A 20,943-nucleotide genomic window follows, 5' to 3' on the forward strand; every position below is an offset into this window, starting at 1 on the left:
TGTGAGTGAGTGTGAGTGTGTGAGATACAGAGGTGGGAGAGGAGAGAAAGATGGGAGAGGAAGGGCTCAGAGATGCTCTGCTGTTCTTCTAAAACGGTGTATGCATTTCACACACATCTGAACACTGGGCAACGTGGCAGGACATTGTCCACGTAGGAGGTTTTCTTCTCGCCCCCTGGAGGATCACAGTGCTGTGGGAGGAATAAGTCCTGTGCACAGACACTAGGAAACAAGGAACGTGTGGTCGGTGCTCTTTTTAACCTTATTGGGCCACCACCATAAAATGGGACTTTTATTTTCTACCCCAGTGGTCGTTGTGAGGATGAAAATGATGTCTGTCAGCTACCAAATAGTGCCTGAGCTAAAATGCACAAAGGAACAAAAAGCCATTAGGGGTTTAGAAGAGGCACTTTGGCTGCTGCCCTAGGACCTGTTTTTCTTCCACAGCCTTTGTGGTCACTGCTCATGCTTCCTCCTCCTTCACTAGCTGCTCAGCTTCTCCATACCTGGCTTCTCCCCCACCTCGGTGGGACAGGATGGCTCTAGCCCCACATTCTCCAACTGGTCAGGTCAAGGCTTCCCTTGGGTTTCATCCTTTGACCTGACCAAGCAGCTCCTACCTGAGATCTGCTGGCTCAAAGGAGGTAGTGAGGGTAGTAATGGAGGTCTTTGAGCTACTTCCAATGTTTCATAAGTCCCACAAGCTTAACTAAAATATTTGTATGTTGCTTTTGGTTACAAGTTATCTCATAGGAAAATGAATTGTACATAATGAATTCAGTTAGTTTGGTAAAATGTTAAAAAAACATATGGTTCCCACATGCCAGAGGGGAAAGGTGGGTTTTAGTGATAAAAGTTTGAGAAATGCTAACCTCAATCAGCTCTGGAATATCCATCAGTAGTAGTGGTGTCATCACCATCAACAGAGCTGGGGCTCTTGAGACCCAGACAGCCCTGGGTCTGAAGCCTGCCATCTCCACTGCTCCTCAGTGTGACCTAGACATTTTAGCTCGCCTCTCTGGGCCCCTGTTTCCTCATCTGTAAAAGGGGAATAATAATGGGACTTATATCATAAAGTAGTTATGAGGATTTAATGAGACAGTACAGATGGAAGCTCTTATGGAAGCTCCATAAGACAGTACAGATGGAAGCTCCCATGCTAAGCACATAGTGATCACTGAATAAATGATTGCAATTACCACTGTTGTCGTCACTGGCATCATCATCCTATGCTTTTAACAAGATTGGGGTTTTTCTTTCATTCTTGCCTCTCTTGATCTTCTCTGAAACCCTCACCATAATTTTTCTGGACTCATCCATTCTTGTCACCACCACCGACTCCCTCCCCCTATCCAGTCATCCAACTTGGTTTCTGTTTCTCTATTAGCAACTCCACAGCCATCCTTGTGATTACCCAGGCCCTTATCACCTCATGCCTGGACTAGATCAGTGGTCTGATCAGCTGTGTGGCCCTAGGCAAGTTGTTCAGTCTCTCTGAGCCTCAGTTTCCTCAACTCAAAACTGGATAATTGTCTTATAGAGTTTTTGTGAAGAGTGAATGAAATCACATACCCAAAGCATATAGTAATAGCTGATATAACAATAACTACTACTTAGGGGACACTTACTATGTGCTGGGTACTAGCATAAAGCTTTGCATGGATTAACTTATACAGCCCACAAAACAACCCTGTGAAGTAGGGCCTATTATAATCCCCAGTTTACAGAAAGGAAAACGGAGGCACACAGCAGTTAAGTACCATACCCAAAGTCTAACAGCTAATAGTTGGTGGCATATTCAGGACTCAAACCTGAGCAGTCTGGGCAGAGTGGGTCTCAGTAAAGGTTAGTATCCCTTCTACTTCCTCCTACCCTTGCTTTCAAGTCCAGATGAATTCCACCTCTTCTAGTGAATCTTTCCTGACTGGCTCAGCCCAGCTAGCCTATTATGGAGGGATGCCTCTTTTCTGGCACACTGCCGGGGTCTCTGTCCATGCCAGGTTTCAGGGAGGTGCTTTGTGGGGAGGGGGAAACCAAGGCTCTTTCTTAACCCCACCCCCATCCTCAAACTCAGCTGAGTCTTATCTGTTTTGTGTATTGAAGATTTGCGTCAGATTGTGTGTGTGTGTGTGTGTGTGTGTGTGTGTGTGTGTGTGTGGTGGGGGATGGGCTTTCTGCAGTGAAAAAAGGTTTGAAAACTACTGGTCTATTTCATTCATTTGTACTCTGGAATGTTATCAGCATTATATTATGGATATGTCTTTGGATATATTATGGATATGTACATATGGATATGTACAACTAGATAAAGAGCTGTTCTAGAGGGCTTGGCCTTCCCTGGCTTGGTGCCCTGGCCACAGTAGGTACCTAGCCAATCTTTGATGAGGAGATTACAGAGACTGTCACTGTGTCTGGAGAGGAAAACCTACAGCCCAGAGAGGTACAGAGGGTAGTGTACGAGTCCTAGAGTGTACTAGTCCTGGTTGCTAGAGGCCGTGGGCAGCTTTGTTTGCTGCCCCTAGAGAGATGGCTGACTCTTTGCAGCCCCAAAAGAGATCTCTGGGTAATTTTTCTAAAGCCGAGTCTTCCCATGCAGAGGGCCTTCCTATTGTCTCTGCCTTCCAGATTCCGGTCTCCCAAGAAGTGCTTTGTTTTCTCCCTCTCTCCCACTTTCTTGGGGGCAGGTGGACCAGAGGGAAGCATGGATAGTCCCATTGTGGGCTGCCATCTGGCCCCAAATCGTGCTTTTTGGTTCCTAGAACTCTGAACACAGGTACCCACTGCCTGAAAGTCCTGTTTGTTTCCCCTGTTGGCCAGTACTCTCTCTTTGATCCCTTTTTACAACTTTGTAATTATGGGCTGTAATGGGCTGGGGTGTTTGAACATCAGGGTAATTACTTTCCACTGTTCCTACCCCAGTCCTTCAAAGACAGAGGGGTTGGTAAGTAAGAAAATCTCTGGAGAAGGAAGTCTGTGCCCTTCTCTCATGCTCTTTCAGGCCAGGCTGGGTCTAGGGTCTCAATCTGGGCATAAGACACATGAGGCCCTGTCAGCATGTAGGATCCAGGAGTCTCAATTCATTGACTACTGAGGTGACCTCCCCATGCCTTGGCCAAGTTCTAGACTATGACATTAGCAGGGGGAGCCCCTCTCCTTTTCCTCTGGTGTGGCTCCCATACCCTGGCTTGGAGGGTTCAGAAGTTTCTCTTTGCCTGGGGTCACCTAGTTGGGCTGGACTTCTTGGGAGTAAATGAGCAGGAGGACAATGAAGGCTGTGACCTCTCAATTTCTTCAGCAATACCATTCTGGAGTCCTGTGAATTTCCAGTCAATTAGGCTGGCGAGCCTGGGCCTGGGCTGGGCCTGGGTGCTGGTAGAGGGCCCAGCCCAGCTCCTCAGCAGTTCAAGGAGGGAGGGAGAGAGGGAGGAAGGGGGAAAGTTACTCTTCTGACCAAAACAGGGCCCCACTCGAGTGTCTCCACCACCTTCTTCCTGGGCTCCCCTGCCTGTGGGCTGCCAGTTCTGAGGGGGCCCTCTGGCCCCTGCTGCCTCCTGGGGAATAGGGAGCAGGGAGCTGGAGCAAGCTTCTCCCCTGGCCTGCCTGGCAGGAGACCTGCCCGGACAGGCTCTCTCTGGGAAGGAAAGCAGAGATCAAAGCCCTAACAGTGTGAGTAAGCCCCAGCCCTGGCTCCCCTTCCTGCCACCACTACTGGCAGAGGGATTAACTCCTTCAGTGCCTGCAGGAAGGCTGCAAAGACTCAGCAGGGCCCTGGGGGCACGAGGTCCCAGCCTGATACCAAGGCAAGATGAGCCTGTGCTGTGGGGAGAAAGGCTGGAGAGTGGCTGTGCTGGGCAGGGAGGCTGTCACAAAGGCAAGGCAGTATCTGTCTGTGGCTCCTTTGCCCTTGCACCTCCACCCCACCCCTGGCTCTTATCTCAGTTCTCTTACCCCACACCCAGCTTCTAGATTCCTGCTTTTTTTCTCTCTCTTTCTTTTTGGCTCTGCTCTGCTCTGCCTGGTTGGCTAGACCCTGCTCTTGGAGCCCTGGCAAGCGTGCATGTGCATACCTGCACAGTTGTGTCCTTGTGGTAATAGCCCCTCAGTCCCTCCCCACCCAGCCTCCAGTGCCACCTTCAGGGAAGGGATGAGGGATAAAGCACTGGACAGAGACTCCATTAAGTCCTTGAATTGTAGCCAGGAAAAGTGTGACAGGGAGAAAGAGATCAAGAGATGGGCTGAGCCTGGGCTCTGCCATAGAGACCTTGGGTGACAGCAGGGGCCCAGGCCCTTGACACTCTGCCTGAGCTGAGGGGATGCCCTGTAGGCTCCTCTTGTCAGGCAGGGCTGGATCTTGGAAAGCCCAGTTCTATTCTGAAGGAGTTCTCCACCTGTCTTTTCTCCCTCCCTTTCCAGGGACTGGTCACCCTCCCCCCACTCCCTGGGGTGGGGGTTTGTGGTGGTTCTGGCCACTCCCTTCTGTTCTCACACTTCTTAGTGAAGGCAGACTTGTGGTACTTTGAGGGCCAGGCAATGTCTTATTTGTCCTTAGCTCTAGAGCCAGGTCCACTACCTGACACCTACTAAACCCTTGTTACAGGTTTATTCCATGACAAAATGAAGGATTGAATGTTGTCCTTGAAGGCAGTGGGACCTGGGTGAGCTGAGGGCAGGACACGGATCGCACATGTTATATTTGAGTGTGCAAAGATGCAGTGTGTGCAACGTCCCAGGAAGGGACAGGCGTGTGAGGGGTGAGGCCGGGGCATGGATGGACAGATGGGCCGTGTCCTTCTCTGACCTCAGCCGGACCTCTGCTGTGTGTCCCTGCAGGCCCGGATGGCAGGGGAGCGAGGAGCTAGTGCGGTCCTCTTTGACATCACTGAGGATCGAGCTGCTGCTGAGCAGGTACCCAGGGACATTGGGGTGTCTGAGGGAGATGGATGGAGGGAGATAAAGTCATCTGGGAAAAGACAAGTCAGGACATAACAGCCCTCGTGGGCACTTTCCCTCCCACAGCTACAGCAACCCCTGGGGCTGACTTGGCCAGTGGTGTTGATCTGGGGTAAAGATGCCGAGAAGCTGATGGAGTTTGTGTACAAGAACCGAAAGGCTCATGTTAGGATTGAGCTGAAGGAGCCCCCAACCTGGGTAAGCACGCCAGATCTCCAGGCCTTGCCCTAGCGCCCGTTCTCACTGCCACTTTGTTCTGTGGCAACTCCCATCCAGAGCCCTTAGACTCCTGGAGCTAAAGAGAGTTTAGAAACCCTATAGTTCAACTTTATCCACCAGCTGTGTGCCTCAGGACAGGTTTCTTCCCCCTCTGGGATTCATCTGCAGAATGCATCAATTTGGCCAGCTGAGTTCTAAAGTTGTTTTCAGCTCTGTGGTTTCACGGCACAGAGGAGCAGAGCCAGAATGAAACCCTGACCCCCTAGCCCCTGACACCCTGGCTGGTGTTTCTCCACTAGCTAGAAACCTCACCCAGCTGTGCACTGGGTGGCTTCCACTTTGCAGAGGGTCTTTTTCCTCTTTTTCCCAAGCACACAGGTCTTCAGATAGTAGTACCTCTCACAGCTGACACCTGGAGGACCCTCTCCTATGATTGACCTTGGGCAGACAGGGACCACCTAACCCCGCCTGCAGGTTCCTCCTCACCTCATCCCCTCTGCTGGAAGACTCATGGGGATCTCTAGCCTTCACTCTCCTGAGCACCTGAATGTCTCCCAAATTGGCCCAACTCCTTCCAGAAATAATGACTCTTTCCATCTCTGCTCACTCCTCCAGCCAGATTATGATGTGTGGATCCTCCTGACGGTGGTGGGCACCATCTTTGTGGTCATCCTGGCTTCAGTGCTGCGCATCCGATGCCGCCCCCACCACAACAGGCCGGTGAGCAGGGTGGGCTCCCTGGTGGAGGTGGCATGTTTATGCATACGGGAGGGTAAAGAGCAGGAAGGGAGAAGTGAGGAAAGAAGATGTCCTTATGCTCTTGAAATAGTTTACATCTAAATACCCTGGCATCTGACTTGTTGATCTCCAGCAGCCTCTCCACATCAGCTTGCCCATTCATTTATTTATTCAGCAAATATCGAGACCTCCTCGTATGGACCAGGCACTGTTTCAGGTATTGGGGATTGTGCAGTGAACAAAAAGATCCCTCAGGGAGCTTTCATTCTCATGGGAAGAGACAGACAATAAACAAAATAAATAAGTAAAATATGTAGTATTTTAGATGGCGACATGTTCCAAGGAGAAAAATAAAATGGAAGAGGAAAAGGGGAATGTAAAAGGACAGAGTTAATTTTTATTTAAAAAATTTTTTTTCAATGTTTAGTTTTGAGAGATAGAGAGAGACAGTGTGCGCAGGGGTGGGGGAGGGGCAGAGAGCGAGGGAGAGACACAGAACTCGAAGTGGTCTCCAGGCTCCATGCTGTCAGCACAGAGCCCAACGTGGGCCTTGAACTCACAAACTGTGAGATCATTACCTGAGCCAAAGTCGGATGCTTATTCAACTGAGCCACCCAGGCTCCCCGGACAGAGTTAATTTTTAAAAGCAAAGCCAGAGAAAGCCTTATTGAGAGGACGACATTTACAGGAAAGACCCTAAATGGGTGAGGGGGTGATATGTGCAGATATCTGGGGAGAGTATGATCGAGACAGAGAAAACGGTAAGGGCAAAGGCCTTGAGGCAACAGCGTGTCCAGTATGTCTGAGTCACAGCAAGGGGGCCATGTGGCTGGAGTGCAGTGAGTGAGAGGACAGAGCAGGAGGCGAGGACAGACGGTCCATGGGGGCCCCTTTTACTGGACTGTGTAGGCCATTGGCAGGACAGTGTTTTTTTACTCTGGCTGAAATGGGAGCTATTGGAGAGTTTTGAGCGGAAGTAGTACCATGATCTGACTTACATTTTAAGGCGGTAGGATGGATATGTGGTTCGGTGGTTAATGGGATTAGGAATTCAGTTTGATGGGCCTATTTGATATCCAAGCAAAGATGTCAAGCAGGCAGTTGGATGAAAATTTTCTCCCATGGGTCATCAAGGAAAAGAAAGCTTGATGGTATGAATGGGGGAGTGGGGTGGGCGGGGCTTAGCCTGCTTGGCAGAGCCACGTATGAGCTTGAAGACGACAAACTCCTAGGAGTAGTCAATCGGCCATATGATCTAACTGGGTGACTGGGAGCCAAGCACAAACTTGAGGTCCAGGGGTGAGGGAAGAGGAGCCCTTGCCCTATTCTGAGCCCCACCCCTCTTCTCAGGATCCCCTTCAACAGCGAACAGCCTGGGCCATCAGCCAGCTGGCCACCAGGAGGTACCAGGCCAGCTGCAGGAGGGCCCGGGCTGAGTGGCCGGACTCAAGTAGCAGCTGTAGCTCAGCCCCTGTGTGTGCCATTTGCCTGGAGGAGTTCTCTGAGGGCCAGGTAAGGCAGGGCTTACGGGCGACCTCCATGACCGGGCTGGGGAGGGCAGCTGGACTTTGGGAGGCTGGAGGAGGCACTCGGGCAGGTGTGGGTGCCCTGGTTGCATCTGTGTCCCGTGTATCTTGCAATGAAGCAGAGGTAGGGGACAGCACTGAGGTCTGGTTATTTTCCTGGTCTTCCAGGGAAAGACAACTACTGTTCGTTGAGTGTGTACCACGTGCTAGGATCTGTAGTGGGTGCTTTAGATGTATTATCTCATTTTAGCCTCATGACAGTGCAGGGTGGGGGTAGGTTAGTTTTTCATACTCATTTTAGAGCGGAAAACTAGAGCATTTCTGTTAAGAAACTTGCCCAAGGTCATGCAGCTAAAGTGGCAAGATCCAGGTTTACCGGACACCAAAGCCCTTACTCTTTCTATTCTACCATGGGGTATTTTTCAAGAAGCTGAGGGCAAAAAGGAGAGGCCAGAGGGAGTCAGGGAAATCCTCGTTACTCCTGAACCTACAGGTAACTTTGGTTTGGACGCCCTTGTTTTCTCTAGGAGCTACGGGTCATTTCTTGCCTCCATGAGTTCCATCGTGTGTGTGTGGACCCCTGGCTACATCAGCATCGGACTTGCCCTCTCTGCATGTTCAACATCGTAGGTAGGAGGTGGGCCAAGTCCTCCCCTATGTGCAGGCAGATGGGTCTAGAACAAGGTTGCTCTCTGAGGGACGGTTTTGTCTTGAAGCTGAGGAGAAAGCAGGTCTGCCATAATAGTTCTTTAAGCTGTATACTGCTCAAGAGTGCTTCCTGTGAAGGGCAGGGAGGGCCATTCATACTGTAGACATCTTCATTACTTTAAACATTGTATCTGTATGACAACTTTGTTGATTCTAAATCTGGGTGGTTTGTATATTTATTATTCTGATTTTCTGGCAACAAAGTATCTTATTCTAACAAAACCAGGATATTATGAAAATTTTCTAAAAGATGAAAGTGAAGTATCTTGAGGAAGGAGAGCCTTTTTCTAATCTACCCAAAGGTGCACTATGGACTGGTGGTGGCCCTGGGTCAAAGAGCCCCAGGTGGGCTGATGGGAGGAGCAGGGATGGACATACACAGTGGAACTTCCAGGGAGATGGATGGACTGGAAGGAGCCAGGGCGTCCCAGGGCACAGGCAGATTAGGAATGTCCTTGGTCCCTCAACTCTGACTGAACACACAGGCTACGTGGGCTCAAATAGGTGCTACAGCCACACTTTTCTGAATGCACGCTCCATAGGTTTGTGGGGGTCAAACACCTATGCTCTTGGTTCTTTCTTCCAGAGGGTGATTCATTTTCCCAGTCCCTGGGACACTCTCGATCTTATCAGGAACCTGGCCGGAGACTCCACCTCATTCGCCAGCATCCCGGCCATGCCCACTACCACCTACCTGCTGCATACCTGTTGGGCCCTTCCCGGAGTGCAGTGGCTCGGCCCCCGCGATCTGGTCCCTTCCCAACCTCGCAGGAGCCAGGCACAGGCCCCCGGCACCACCGTCTCCCCAGAGCCGCACATCCTCGGGCTCCGGGCGAGCAGCAGCGCCTGACGGTGGCCCAGCATCCCTACGCACAGGGCTGGGGGCTAGGCCGTCTCCGATGCACCTCACAGCACCTCTCCGCTTGCCCGGCACCCCCACGCCGGGCCAGGCCTCACGACAGCAGCGGTTCTGGAGAAAGCTACCGCACGGAACGCAGTGGCTACATGGCAGACGGGCCAGCCAGTGACTCCAGTTCGGGGCCCTGTCATGGCTCTTCAAGTGACTCAGTGGTCAACTGCACGGACATCAGTCTGCAGGGCATCCATGGCAGCAGTTCTACCTTCCGCAGCTCCCTGAGCAGTGACTTTGACCCCTTGGTGTACTGCAGCCCTGAAGGGGAGCCCCGGGGGGAGGAGACCCAGCCTAGTGTGACCTCTCGGCCCCGTTCTTTGGACTCAGTGGTACCCACAGGAGAAACCCAGGTTTCCAGCCACATCCACTACCACCGGCACCGGCACCACCACTACAAAAAGCGCTTCCAGTGGCATGGCCGGAAGCCTGGCCCAGAAACTGGGTTGCTCCAGTCCAGGCCTGCCATTCCTCGGACACAGCCCCAGCCAGAGCCGCCTTCCCCTGATCAGCAAGCTGCCAGATCCAACCCAGCTGCCCCCTCAGGACAGCTCCCCAATCCACAACGGCCCAAGGCCCTCGTCGAAGCAGCCGCAGGCCCAGCTGATGCCTCCAGCCCCAGTCCCAGCAGCCTCTTCCACTTGCAGAAATCCAGCCTCCCTGTTCGACATCCACAGAGGAAAAGGCGAGGGTGCCTCTCAGAGCCCACCCCAGCCTCTCGGCCCCAGGACTTGACTGCACACCCAACTTGCCAGGTTTTCCCCCATTATGCTACCAGCTTGGCATACCCTTGGTCCCCAGAGGCCCATCCATTGATCTTTGGACCTCCAGGCCTGGAGAGGAGGCTGCTACCAGAAACCCCAGGCCCTTGTTACCCAAGTTCACAGCCAGTGTGGTTGTGTCTGACTCCACGCCAGTCCCTGGAACCACACCCACCTGGGGAAGGGCCTTGTGAATGGAGTTGTGGCACCCTGGAGGGCAGGTCATGCCCTTACCCACACTGCCAGGTGCCGCCAGCCCAGCCTGGTGAGTTTTCAGGGGGAGAGGGTGTGGTGGGGAGAGGATACTAGGGGTTATTGCAGGATGGGTAAAGTCAGCCAACAAGGGGTTGACAGAAGCTGAGAAGGGTGCAGTGGGGCGACATTCAAAATATTGAACAACAGGCATAGCATAGGATGCTGGCTGAAGCACTCTGACTCTGCCAGGTATTACTCCTTTAGTTGCCAGATCATAGGGCGGCCTCAGGGGAAATACAGTGTGGATGGAACGTCAGAAATCTGGCACTTGTGGTTGTTTGGGACAACAGCTCCAATATAATTGTTTCAATACTTTAATAATTAGTAAAGCTGTACCAATGCACACAGTTCAATTATTAGCTTTAAATACAAAGAAGGCCAAAAAGGGTTCCTCGCTCTTGAGGAGAGCATGGAGAATTACTGATAGCCATAATCCTAGGCAATATGAGGTGTTGTAGGAGAAATAATTGCAGATATCCATAATCCTAGGCCATATAAGAAGAGCTATGTAAATGAGAAAAGGAAGGAAGGAAGGAAGGAAGGAAGGAAGGAAGGAAGGAAGGAAGGAAGGAAGGAAGGAAGGAAGGAAGGGAGGGAGGAAGGAAGGGAGGGAGGGAGGAAGGAAAGGAGGAGGGAAGGAAAGAAGGAAGGAAGGAAAAGGGAAGAAAAAGAAAAAAAAAACACAGGTGGTTCTCAGCAACCCTGTGGGTCCTTAGGTTTTCTCCTCTCCCCCTGGGGGTAAAAGAACAACTAAGGCTTCCCTTCTAAGCACCCTTGTTAATAAGACTGACCTCATTTTCCTGGGGCCTCAGTACATCCCTGATACTGTATTACAACCAACGGTGATAATATAAATCCTCAACTTTAACTTGGTGGTTTTTTTTGCTCAAATCCTCCTCTTCTTCCTTCAGAGCCCCCTACCTCCCCATTTTCCCCATCTTCTCCCATAGTGTGGATGACACAGCTCTTTGCCTACAGCTATCACTAGCCACCCCAAAAGGGGACCCAAAGGTCCTGAAACGTAAGACCTCACAGTCCAGGAACCCAACAGTTAAGATCTAGAGCTGTTACCATTCATTCATTCACTTCTTCCCTCCTTTCTCCTTCCTGCACTGTATGTTTGCTCTATGCTAGGTTCCAGGCTAGGCTCTGAACACATGGAACTTGTCAACCAGGAGATCCAGGTCTGTGGGGTCATAAGCATGTAAACAGTTACAGTAGAGAAAATAATTGCTTCCATAGAACCAGGTAAAGTAAGCTTTGGCTATGTGTTTGATGATTCCCTTTGGACCCTGTCATGTGCTGCTGGTCCCAAACCACCACTTCCCCTCTCTCCCATACTCAGAACCTGTTTCAATGTCTCCCTCTTCCCTGCTCCTCAAATCCAACCAATGCCAGATTCTGTTAAATGTATCCTTGATGCATTTTTTACCTTCTTCAAAACTGATGGCCCCTGCCTGTGTCTTAGATGCAGCCTAAAGATGGAAGCAGGAGCCTCCTGCCCTTCTTCCTTCCCCTCTTACAGGTCCATGAAGGCTGGGCACCGTACATACAGTGTTGTGTTCTACAGAGTCATGCAGCACAGCTACCCTGCTCACGTACTGCTGCCAGGCTCATCACCCTCAAATAAACTGTCCAGAAATTTCCAAATGTTCTCTTTTGTCCACAGTGAAGACAAACCCATCCTGGTTTGGCCTTCAAGGCTCTAGCACCAGCTAGCCCCCATCTTCCTTCCCGACCTTATTTTTCCCTCTTCCCCTTCCTGTTCTTCCTGTTCTTCCCTGTTCCATCCTTTTGCCAAACCAAGTAAATACTTCTTGCAGTTCCTATAGCCCAGAATATTCTGCTGCCTTCCTATTCCCATAAATTGAGTTCTTACGTATTTCTGCAGGACCGGCTCACTTATCTTCACCTTCAGGAGGCCCTTCCTGATTGTTCCACTGGAACATGATCTGTCCCCTTCCCAGGAAAGGTCTTAGGACCCAGTCCTGTCTCACTGGCAGAATTTCCCTTTGCATGCATGCCTTCTCTTCTACAAGACTGCCAGGTTCCTGCTTTTTTTTTTTTTTCTGGTCTTCTATTTGGTGTGTGGTAACAGGCCAGATTCATGAGTGCTTAATAAATATTAATTGGGTTAATGAATGAATAGGAAGTATTTGTAACACACTGGTTGCTATATATGTTTCTCTTTCTCTAGCTTTCCCCCCCCCCCCCTTCCCTGTGTCCCAACTGGGACCCCTCCCAGCTTTCGATCTAACTGCCCCTTCTGGACACATTCCCTGCTCCCCACCCTGTGTGGTTCCCTGCCAGCCATACTGTCTTGCAGGTGGAACAAGCAAGAGGCTGGCCTGACACTCAGTGACCAATTTCCTCTCCCTCTGTAAACGCAGGCTCGGAGGAGGAGGAGCTTGAGGAGCTGTGCGAACAGGCTGTGTGAGATGCGCAGACTTCGCTTCAACCAAGTGTGCTCCGGCTGACCTGGAGGCCCTGTATGGCACAGAGTCATGCTCCTGAGAGAAGAAAGGACCTCGGAAAACACCCCTCTTTTTTGCTATACTTCCTGGAACCTCTGGAAGAGGGGTGGTGATGGTGGGGGGGCAGGAAGTGTTCCCTGCTCCCAGCTCTGGACCCTGCGTGCAGAACACATTTGCAGGGCAGCAAGTCTGTGTCCAGCCTGGCAACTAGCTACTGCCTATGTGGACTGGCTCCTTAAGGGAGAGCAGGAAGCTAGGTGTGGGTAGTTAGGTGTTGAAAAGGTGCTGCTCCTTTCCCCAGACCCTGCAGGTCTTCCTCATCCCAAGTCTCATGTGCATACCTGCCAATGGGTCCTTCTTACCTCCTTTCTTGGGTGAGTCCTGCACACCAGCTTTGACTCCTCGGTAAAGCTGCTGCATCAGCAGCAACCTGGCTCTTATTTTCCTTCTTTGCAAAAGGATCAAGAACATAGGTGAGGCCTGAGCCCTAAAAAGGGAAGCTCTGCAGCTTCTCCAGGCAGTGCCTACCCTGGTGCATAAGGGAGAATGTTTTTCCCTTCTTGTTCTTAATTGTCAGATCCACTCTATTAAGTCAGAGGGGAGACTGTGGGAAGCCAGGGTGTGGAGTCGTGTCCCAGCACCATGTTCTGGCACCATGAAGAACCTGGGATGGACCCTCTGACTTTCAAACTCCCTTCTCTCTCCAGCAACTCCCAGTACCTCTGGGTATTGGGGGGGTGGCAGTGGGGAGGGAATAATTCTTTTCTAGAGATTGCCTATCTCAAAGTCCCAAAGTAGATGGAAAGAAAAGGATTTCTGATGAACTTCGTCTAGAAAAGGGAGGATGGAATGAAGGTAGAAAAGGCAGAATTACAGCTGAACAAGGACAACGATGAATCTGGGGGTCTTCTCTCAGAGCAGGGATGGGAAACGGGAGAACAAAGGAAAAGCAAGGTGGGACATTTGGGTTTAGATGGCCCCAAGGCCCAGCTTCCCATTATAAGCCATATAGGCCAGGGATGCCCAGGAAGGTGTGCATGCAGGATATCTGGCCTGGGTAGCTGGTACTGAGTGGCAAGGGCTGAGGGGCCTCCTGACGGTGACATTCACCCCAGGGCAGCTTGACCATTGCTGGCTCCTCAGGCATTATCCCATTTGGAATGTGAATGTGGGAGCAAAGTGGGCACAGGACCCTACCTGGGAATCTTCTTCCCTCAAAGTCAGTGGGGAACTAGCACCTACCGAAGCACCCACATGGGTATTTATATCTGAACCAGACAGAAAGACGCTTGAATCAGGCACTATGTTGAGAAATGTATTTATTTGCTAATATATTTATCCATAAATGAGGTCTGGTCTTGTGGTTTTGTTCTCTCATGACTGTCACTCAGGGTAACAAATTCATCTTCTCCATTGACAGAAATAAATTATTTCTGGTATCAGAGGCTAGGCTCTGATTTATGAAAGGACAGGACAGAGTGGTAGACTAGGTAACAAGAATTGATTTGTAAGCCCCTAAAAACGATTTGGTGAGATAAGGGAAGGGGGAAGCATGACAAGATTCACACTGTGGTCCAGTCGTTATCAGACTTGTTGTACTTTTCACTTCACACATTCTTATGATGCTTCAGTGACTTTGTGACCTTGGGCAAATATTCTGTGCCTCACTTTTTTCCACCCATAAAATAGGCCTACTTCACAGAGTGGTTGCAGGGCTCCCATGAGATAAGCGTGAAAGTATGTTTGGAAAGTATCCAGTGACAGGGAACATTCTAACCCCAGTCACAGAACCCATCTGAACACACGCCCCCCCCCTTGAAAAAGCTCTGTTTCAGCTGGGACGCCTGGTTGGGAGGATAGAACAGTAGGGCCTGAAACTACTGAAACTATCCCAGAGCTCCAATTCTGATAAACAACAAATGACTGTGCTCTGCCTCCCCACGGGACTACGGTTGAGGATCAAGAGCTGGTGCTATGTTGGTATGAATTCCACAGAGCCTGGGGCAGCCTCTGCTCTCATCCTCACAAAGCACATTTCCCCCTCTGCTTCTCCAGGACAGGTTTCCTAGGGGGTGGTCATTGTCTGTTGCCCAGTTTTGAACAGGAGAGCAAAGAAACATCCAGCTTGCTATAGGGTGAAATCAAAACAAAACAAAACACAATCTCCAATCCCCTACAGATATTCTGAAGTAAAGGACCTGTGTCTAAATGCTGCACGAAACAAATTATCAGCTGGAACAAGGAAAGTACGTAAAGAGTTTTAAAAAATAATGGGCCTGGTATCCGCCATGGGCTCACAAGCCAGCATTCCCGTGGACGGCGAATGGAAACCCTTTACTGCTCTCAGGAAAGAAAGGGGCTGTCCCTGATTTTCCTCTCTGCAGAGATAATCCAGATGGAGACAGTGGACTCTGGCCCTGCGCTTTTAAAACGGGAAGACAAAAAAGAATCTCGGCTGACATCTGGGATCCTCCTAAGGGGACCGGCGGCCGGCTGCCAGCGGCCTAGATCAAACGGCCCGCCCCGCCGGGAGTTCCGGCCGGAGCCGCGGCGCGCTCCCGCGCAGGCGCCAGCCGCGCCACCCCTCCCCCACGGGCCCTACCCACAGGCGCAACTGCCTTCCCGGCCTCGCCCTCGCGCCGGCCCAGGTGGCGGGTGCGCGCGCCGGCCCAGGTGACTCCCGGCCGGCCCCGCCTCCAGGCGGGAGAAACCATCTCCTTGACCGGGGGGGGGGGGGGGGGGCGGGGAGAGAGAGAGAGAGAGAGAGAGAGAGAGAGAGAGAGAGGCGTGAGTCCGCGGCTCCCCACACCGGAACAGGAAGTGTGGAAAACCGGAAGTGGAAGGCATTCTGGGTAAATCGCTGTTTACTTCCTGCGGCTGAGGAGGCCGTGGCCCAAATCTTTGCTGTTCATTTGTCGGAGAGGATGGCCCTGGAGACGGTGCCGAAGGACCTACGGCATCTACGGGCTTGTTTGCTGTGTTCTCTGGTCAAGGTGTCCTTCGGGGAGGCGGTTGTAGGGGCGATGGGGTATCAAGGTGGGGGAAAAGGTGGAACGGAGCTGGGGGATAGCGAAGGGAAAAGTAAGGTCCAAGACCCCGGGGGTTGGCAGGGGATGTGGGAAGCTGCTGGAGGCCGTTGTTTAAGTCGGGAAGAACGCATGCAGTCTTACATGATTTTGAATCCTCAGCACACAGGTCTGATCCTTAACAGACATTCAGTGAACTTCTGTTGAAGCCGAAGGCCACTGGGATTCAGAGGAGGGTGGGGATCTGCAGCTGAGGGAGTAGTCGGAGAGGATGCCTGACCCTGAGGACACTAGGGAAAGGAGTAGGTAAAACATAGCTGGTAATAAGAGAGGGAGGACTGTGAGGGTGGAACTTTAGCAATGGGGCTGTGGGAGTGGCGGGTGCGGAATCTGATGAGACAGAGCCAACATAGGGAGACTTCTACTTGACCAGGTAGAAGTATGGAGAAAGCTACTTCCTTTTTTGGCCTTGTTTATGCTCAGTCCTTCTCCCTCTTTTCCCTCTCCTAGACTATAGACCAGTTTGAATATGACGGATGTGACAATTGTGATGCATACCTTCAGATGAAGGGTAACCGGGAGATGGTATATGACTGCACCAGTTCTTCCTTTGATGGGTAAGCCCCTTTAGAGTCCTTTGTTACACCCACCCCCACCCCACCCCACCCCACCAAGTAAATGTGAGGCAGACTTTTGAGACCATAATCCTAGTTGTTGTCAAAGTTATTTTGAGACATAGTAGTCCTGTGCTGCCCAGTACAGTTGCTACTAGCTATGTGTGGCATTGAGCACTTGAAATGTGGCTAGTCCAAACTGAGGTTTGCTCATACTGCAAAATATGCACTAGATTGACAAGACTTAGAACGAGAAAAAAGAATATAAAATATTTTAATTTTTCAAATATTAATTACATGCCAAAGTGATAATTCTTTGGATATACTGGGTTAAATGAGATACGGTATTGAAGTTAATTTCATCTTTTTGTCTTTACTCATAAACATGGCTACTAGAAAATTTAAAATGACTTGTGTGGTTTTCATTATATTTCTGCCGTACAGTTCTTCATTAAAGACGGTCAGCTCATTGTTGGTAGGGACTGTGTTTATCTTGTGCACCATGATTTGGCACAGGGCCTGGAAGGTGGCGAATGGCTAATAAATGTTTGTTGAATGCATGAAGATCTTTTCTGAAGATGAAGGTCAGGTAGAGTAATGGTAAATTATCGCCCGAAAGCTGTTCCCTTTAGATATGTCTAAGAGAACCTGTAAGAAAAATTTTCCCTTAGTGAGATTGTCCAATGGGGAGAAAGGGAAGTGAGAGTAACATAAGTAGCCAGGTCTCCATTTTTCCCCCAAGGTAGGAGCCAAGGGGCAGTATTTTGGGGGGGTTCAGGAGATACTTTAAAGTGTCTCTTGGTCTCCAGGCCAATTGAAGATTTACACACAGACTAGGCTCAAACCCAGTACTTGCTGAACCTTCAAGATGGGGCCAACTCCATCCCTTCTTTGATTTCCTTTAAGGAAGCATGAAGAATTGGGCAAAAAAGATGTTGTCATGGAATCTTACTTCCTACACATGCATGTGCATAGGCAGAATCTTCAGTCCCTTCGATTATTTGTTTGCACTGTAACAAAATTGCTAACAAATGAATAAAAGAACTCCCATTTACAGGTAACGTACTGTGTTGGCTGCTCTGAAGGATGTCAAGAGTCACACAGTGATGTATTTACCAGTAAGAGATGCAGTGTAAAGTTTTGCATGTTAGAATTTTTTTTTTTTAAGTTGTAAGATATGTGTGACAGAAAATTTACCATTTTTAAGTGTAGAATTCAGTGGCATTAAGTATATTCACACTGTTGTGCAGCCATCACTACCATCCATCTACAGAACTTTTTTCATCTCCTCATTTACCCCTCCGCACAGCCCCAGGCAACTACCATTCTACTTTCTTTATGAATTTGCACTTGATCTTAGCCAAAAGGCCGAGAAGCGATTGAATTTGAAGTATACTGTAGGTGCTTCATATAAGCGGAATCATACAATATTTGTCCTTTTGTAACTGGCTCATTTCACTTAGTGTAATGTCTTCAAGGTTTATCTATATTGTAGCATGTCAGAAGCATTTTTTAAGCTGAATAATACCATTTTTGTATATACCACATTTTATCTATGTGTCGATAGACACTTGGGTTGCTTCTGTCTTTTGGCTGTTATGAATAATGCTGCTGTGAGCATGGCTTTACGAATATCTGATCAGGTCCCTGCCTTCACTTCTTTGGGGTTTGCTGAGTTCTATGTTTAGTATTTCGAGGAACCGTCAGACTGTTTTTCGTAGTGGCAGCACCATTTTACATTCCCACCACCAGTTTCTCTACACCCTACCCAACAGTTGTTATTTTTTGTTTTATGTTTTGTTTTGGTTTTGATAGAAGCTACCCTATTGGGTGTGGAGTGATATCTCTTTGTGGTTTTGATTGTCTTTCCCTAATCATTGGTGATGTCTTTTGCTAATCAGTTGTGATGTACTTATTGGCCATTTGTGTATCTTCTTCAGAAAAAATGTCTGTTCAGGTCCTTTGCCCACTTTTGAATCAGGTTATTTGGCTTTTTACTGTTGAATTGTTGGGAGTTATTTGTGTATTCCCTGTGCATATTAGGTTTTGGAGAATGGGTATGTCAAAGGCTAATGGAGATCAGAGGAAGGCCAGATGAACTCAGCCAGAAGCAGAGGAGATAGCATATGAATCAGGCTCTTAAAGAAGTACAGGTTTTTTGAGGAAGGTGAGGTGAGACAGCATTTTAGAAAAAGCATTCTAAACAAGGGAATGACTTGAGCAAAATCAGGGGTGGGAAAACTAGGGTATGTTTGGAGAATGGTGGGAATTCTGTTTAGATTGAATCATAAGGTTGAGTAACAGACACTATAGGGCTAGAAAGATTGGTTGTGAAGGACAGAGGAGAATATAGTTTTGGTCAGGAGAATGGCCTGCATATGTGTGTGCTGCACATCAGTCTGCCAGGCCAGGGCAAGTATTACCCTGCGTAACCACCCTGGAGAATGGGATCAGTTCCACTCAGTGTATGACTGAGAATGTAGGATTTGGATGGGGAGGAAGGCCCCCCAAATAAGAATCCAAGATTGTTGCCAAGAGCAGAGGGAATGGTTATTGAGGAGGTAATCAACAAATGTCAGTGTCTAGAACAGACCTGTCACAATAGGCAATCACTAAGCATTTGATTGAATCAACAAATGGCAGAAATGACCTCTGTAAGCTTCTGAAAGTACCTGATGTTTACATGTCAAGACCAAAAGGCAGGCTTCTAGCTCTTCAGTAGCCTTTCTGTTGCCTGTGCTCTAGAATCAGAGGTATCCTAGGAAAAACTAGTAGGATAATAAGGAGAGTTAATGTTTATTCAGCACCTATTCTGTGCTAGGTGCTTTTCATGTATTAGCTTGGTCTTTGAGTTTCATATGTGTGTTAGGCTGCACAGCTCATTAGAGGCAGATCTTGGCCCAGTCTAACTTATTTCTGGTAGGAGGACCCATTGTTTTCATTCACCCTCTGCCTTTGCATTAAGGCCAGCCCCCTAGTGGTCATGTTGGTTGTAATCAGAAGAGCTGGTTTCCCCGGGAGTCTGGCCTAAAGATGTTTTTGAGCCTGGTGAAGCTAGTCCTTTGGGGATGATGACTGACTTGTGATTGGCGGGCAAAGAAACTTTTTCAGTACTAACTTTTGGTTAGCTCCTTCGCAGCATTAGAAGTCACTTTCTCCTGCTTTCTAGCAGAGACTCAATACTTGGCTTTTTCCTGTGTTTCTTCTCCCAGAACTATTTTGCTGGCCTGTAGCAGAGTAACGTGGGCAGTCTCCTCCATCGCTCTTCTCTAGTGGGCAAGGCTCAGCGTGACTTCTGTTTCTTTCCCTTTCCCAGAATCATTGCGATGATGAGTCCAGAGGACAGCTGGGTGTCTAAGTGGCAGCGAGTCAGTAAGTTCTCCCTTCTCCTTTTCCTTCTCCTAGTTGTGAACCCCTTGGGTTCAGTGGGGGAGTCTTAAATCATTGGGTACGTGTCCTCAGAGTGAGAAAGATGAGAGTGTCCTGTCCCCTGTCATTTAACACTGTAGCCAAAAGAGGTGATGGCTTTTCTCGCGGCGCTGCAGCATTTCTTTCGTTGTGAGCTTAAACCTCCATTTGGTCTTTAGACTTAACTTACTCTCACTGCCATCTCTTTTCTTCTCTCTTAGGTAACTTTAAGCCGGGTGTGTATGCAGTGTCAGTCACTGGTCGCCTACCCCAAGGTAATAATAATCATAATAGCAGCTGATACTCATTTACTGTGCCAAGTTCTGAGGAAGTCCTTGTTGTGATTGCATGCTAGTCCTCACACCTCTGTGAGGGAACTGAGACACAGAGAGGTTAAATAACTTGTCCAAGGTCACCTGCTAGTTAAGTAAGGAGGTAGAATTTGAACCCAGGCATTTCGGCTCCAGAACCCTTGGTTTCAATGACTACAACGTGTCTTCTGTTTTCCTGTCATTTTTACCACGTCATTGCCAGACACTTGCCTGAATCTTCAGTGGTAACAAGCCAACCTGGCAGGATCATTGATGAGCTGTCTAGGAACTCCACTTTGCTTAGGAACACGTTTCTTCCCACAAAGTGGTAGTAGAGGGACTTTTCTTATCCTCTGGAATCTTCCTCCCTCACAGAGCTGTTTCTTTTCCTGCCACAGGAATCGTGCGAGAGCTGAAAAGTCGAGGAGTGGCCTACAAATCCAGAGACACAGCTATAAAGACCTAGCAAGATGCATGGCTGCCAGCGTCTTGCCTCTGCCCCACCTCCTGCCTCTGTTTATTTTTTGTTGTGGAACTAAGGGGGCGGAACTTCAGATACTCCCCACCATCCAGTTCTGAGACTCAGCAGACTGTTGAGAGCACAGCGTGTCCCTGGGCCATTTTACCTTTGGACTACTGGTGGGGGTGGTTTGGGTTGGTGGATTGACAGAGACTGAATTGAATGGGAGGTAGGATACTGGTCTTCCTACTCAGAGCCCAGGTCTATGCCCTTACCCATGGGCAAGACTCTGGGTCAAATGCCAATAAACACGAATCTCTAGGAAAGTTCTTAAGCCCATGACAGACGCCTTACCTCCTCCTTCCTTCCTTTTACCCAGGTGCAGTAAAACCCCCTTAACCCTGTAAGCACCTTCCCAGAGCAGCAGAAGCCCTCCTGCTCTCCATTACCCATCTTTCAGGCTCCAGAGTTGCAGCCTTTCTAGTGTGCTTCCTTGGGTCCTGTTGGAAGGTCTGCTGTCCTGAGTCTAGGGAACCCCATCATGCAGACTTTTGCTCTCTAGACCTGGCACAGCAGGTGTCCC

The 20,943-nt window shown here is 49.5% G+C and overlaps 2 protein-coding genes across 4 annotated transcripts in view; both read left to right on the forward strand.

Moving 5' to 3' along the window:
• The window catches only part of RNF43 (ring finger protein 43), a 64,145-nt gene extending 50,255 nt beyond the window's left edge, over nt 1–13,890 (forward strand). For all 3 annotated transcript variants that reach the window (XM_027034230.2, XM_027034231.2, XM_053211707.1), the window contains 7 exons: nt 4,831–4,905; nt 5,017–5,148; nt 5,785–5,889; nt 7,258–7,419; nt 7,961–8,063; nt 8,728–10,077; nt 12,458–13,890. In XM_027034230.2, coding sequence (XP_026890031.1) covers nt 4,831–4,905; nt 5,017–5,148; nt 5,785–5,889; nt 7,258–7,419; nt 7,961–8,063; nt 8,728–10,077; nt 12,458–12,504 — 1,974 coding nt within the window. In that variant the 3' untranslated portion in view covers nt 12,505–13,890. The remainder of the gene's footprint in view (nt 1–4,830; nt 4,906–5,016; nt 5,149–5,784; nt 5,890–7,257; nt 7,420–7,960; nt 8,064–8,727; nt 10,078–12,457) is intronic.
• Nucleotides 13,891–15,399: 1,509 nt separating this feature from the next.
• On the forward strand, nt 15,400–20,702 carry SUPT4H1 (SPT4 homolog, DSIF elongation factor subunit). Its single transcript, XM_015088404.3, has 5 exons — nt 15,400–15,534; nt 16,078–16,184; nt 19,498–19,553; nt 19,811–19,864; nt 20,299–20,702. The coding sequence occupies exons 1-5, from the start codon at nt 15,466–15,468 to the stop codon at nt 20,364–20,366; spliced, it is 354 nt and encodes a 117-aa protein (XP_014943890.1). The 5' UTR covers nt 15,400–15,465; the 3' UTR covers nt 20,367–20,702.
• Nucleotides 20,703–20,943: the final 241 nt, after the last annotated feature.

The sequence above is a fragment of the Acinonyx jubatus genome, chromosome E1 (assembly GCF_027475565.1).
Source record: "Acinonyx jubatus isolate Ajub_Pintada_27869175 chromosome E1, VMU_Ajub_asm_v1.0, whole genome shotgun sequence".
Taxonomy (NCBI): Eukaryota; Metazoa; Chordata; class Mammalia; order Carnivora; family Felidae; genus Acinonyx; species Acinonyx jubatus.

Excerpts from the sequence above, each read along its gene's own strand:
- SUPT4H1 (XM_015088404.3), top strand. The coding sequence starts at position 15,466 with ATGGCCCTGGAGACGGTGCCGAAGGACCTACGGCATCTACGGGCTTGT. Across the intron at positions 19,554-19,810 it reads GTCTAAGTGGCAGCGAGTCA|GTAACTTTAAGCCGGGTGTG; the intron begins GTAAGTTCTCCC and ends CTTCTCTCTTAG. Across the intron at positions 19,865-20,298 it reads CACTGGTCGCCTACCCCAAG|GAATCGTGCGAGAGCTGAAA; the intron begins GTAATAATAATC and ends TTCCTGCCACAG.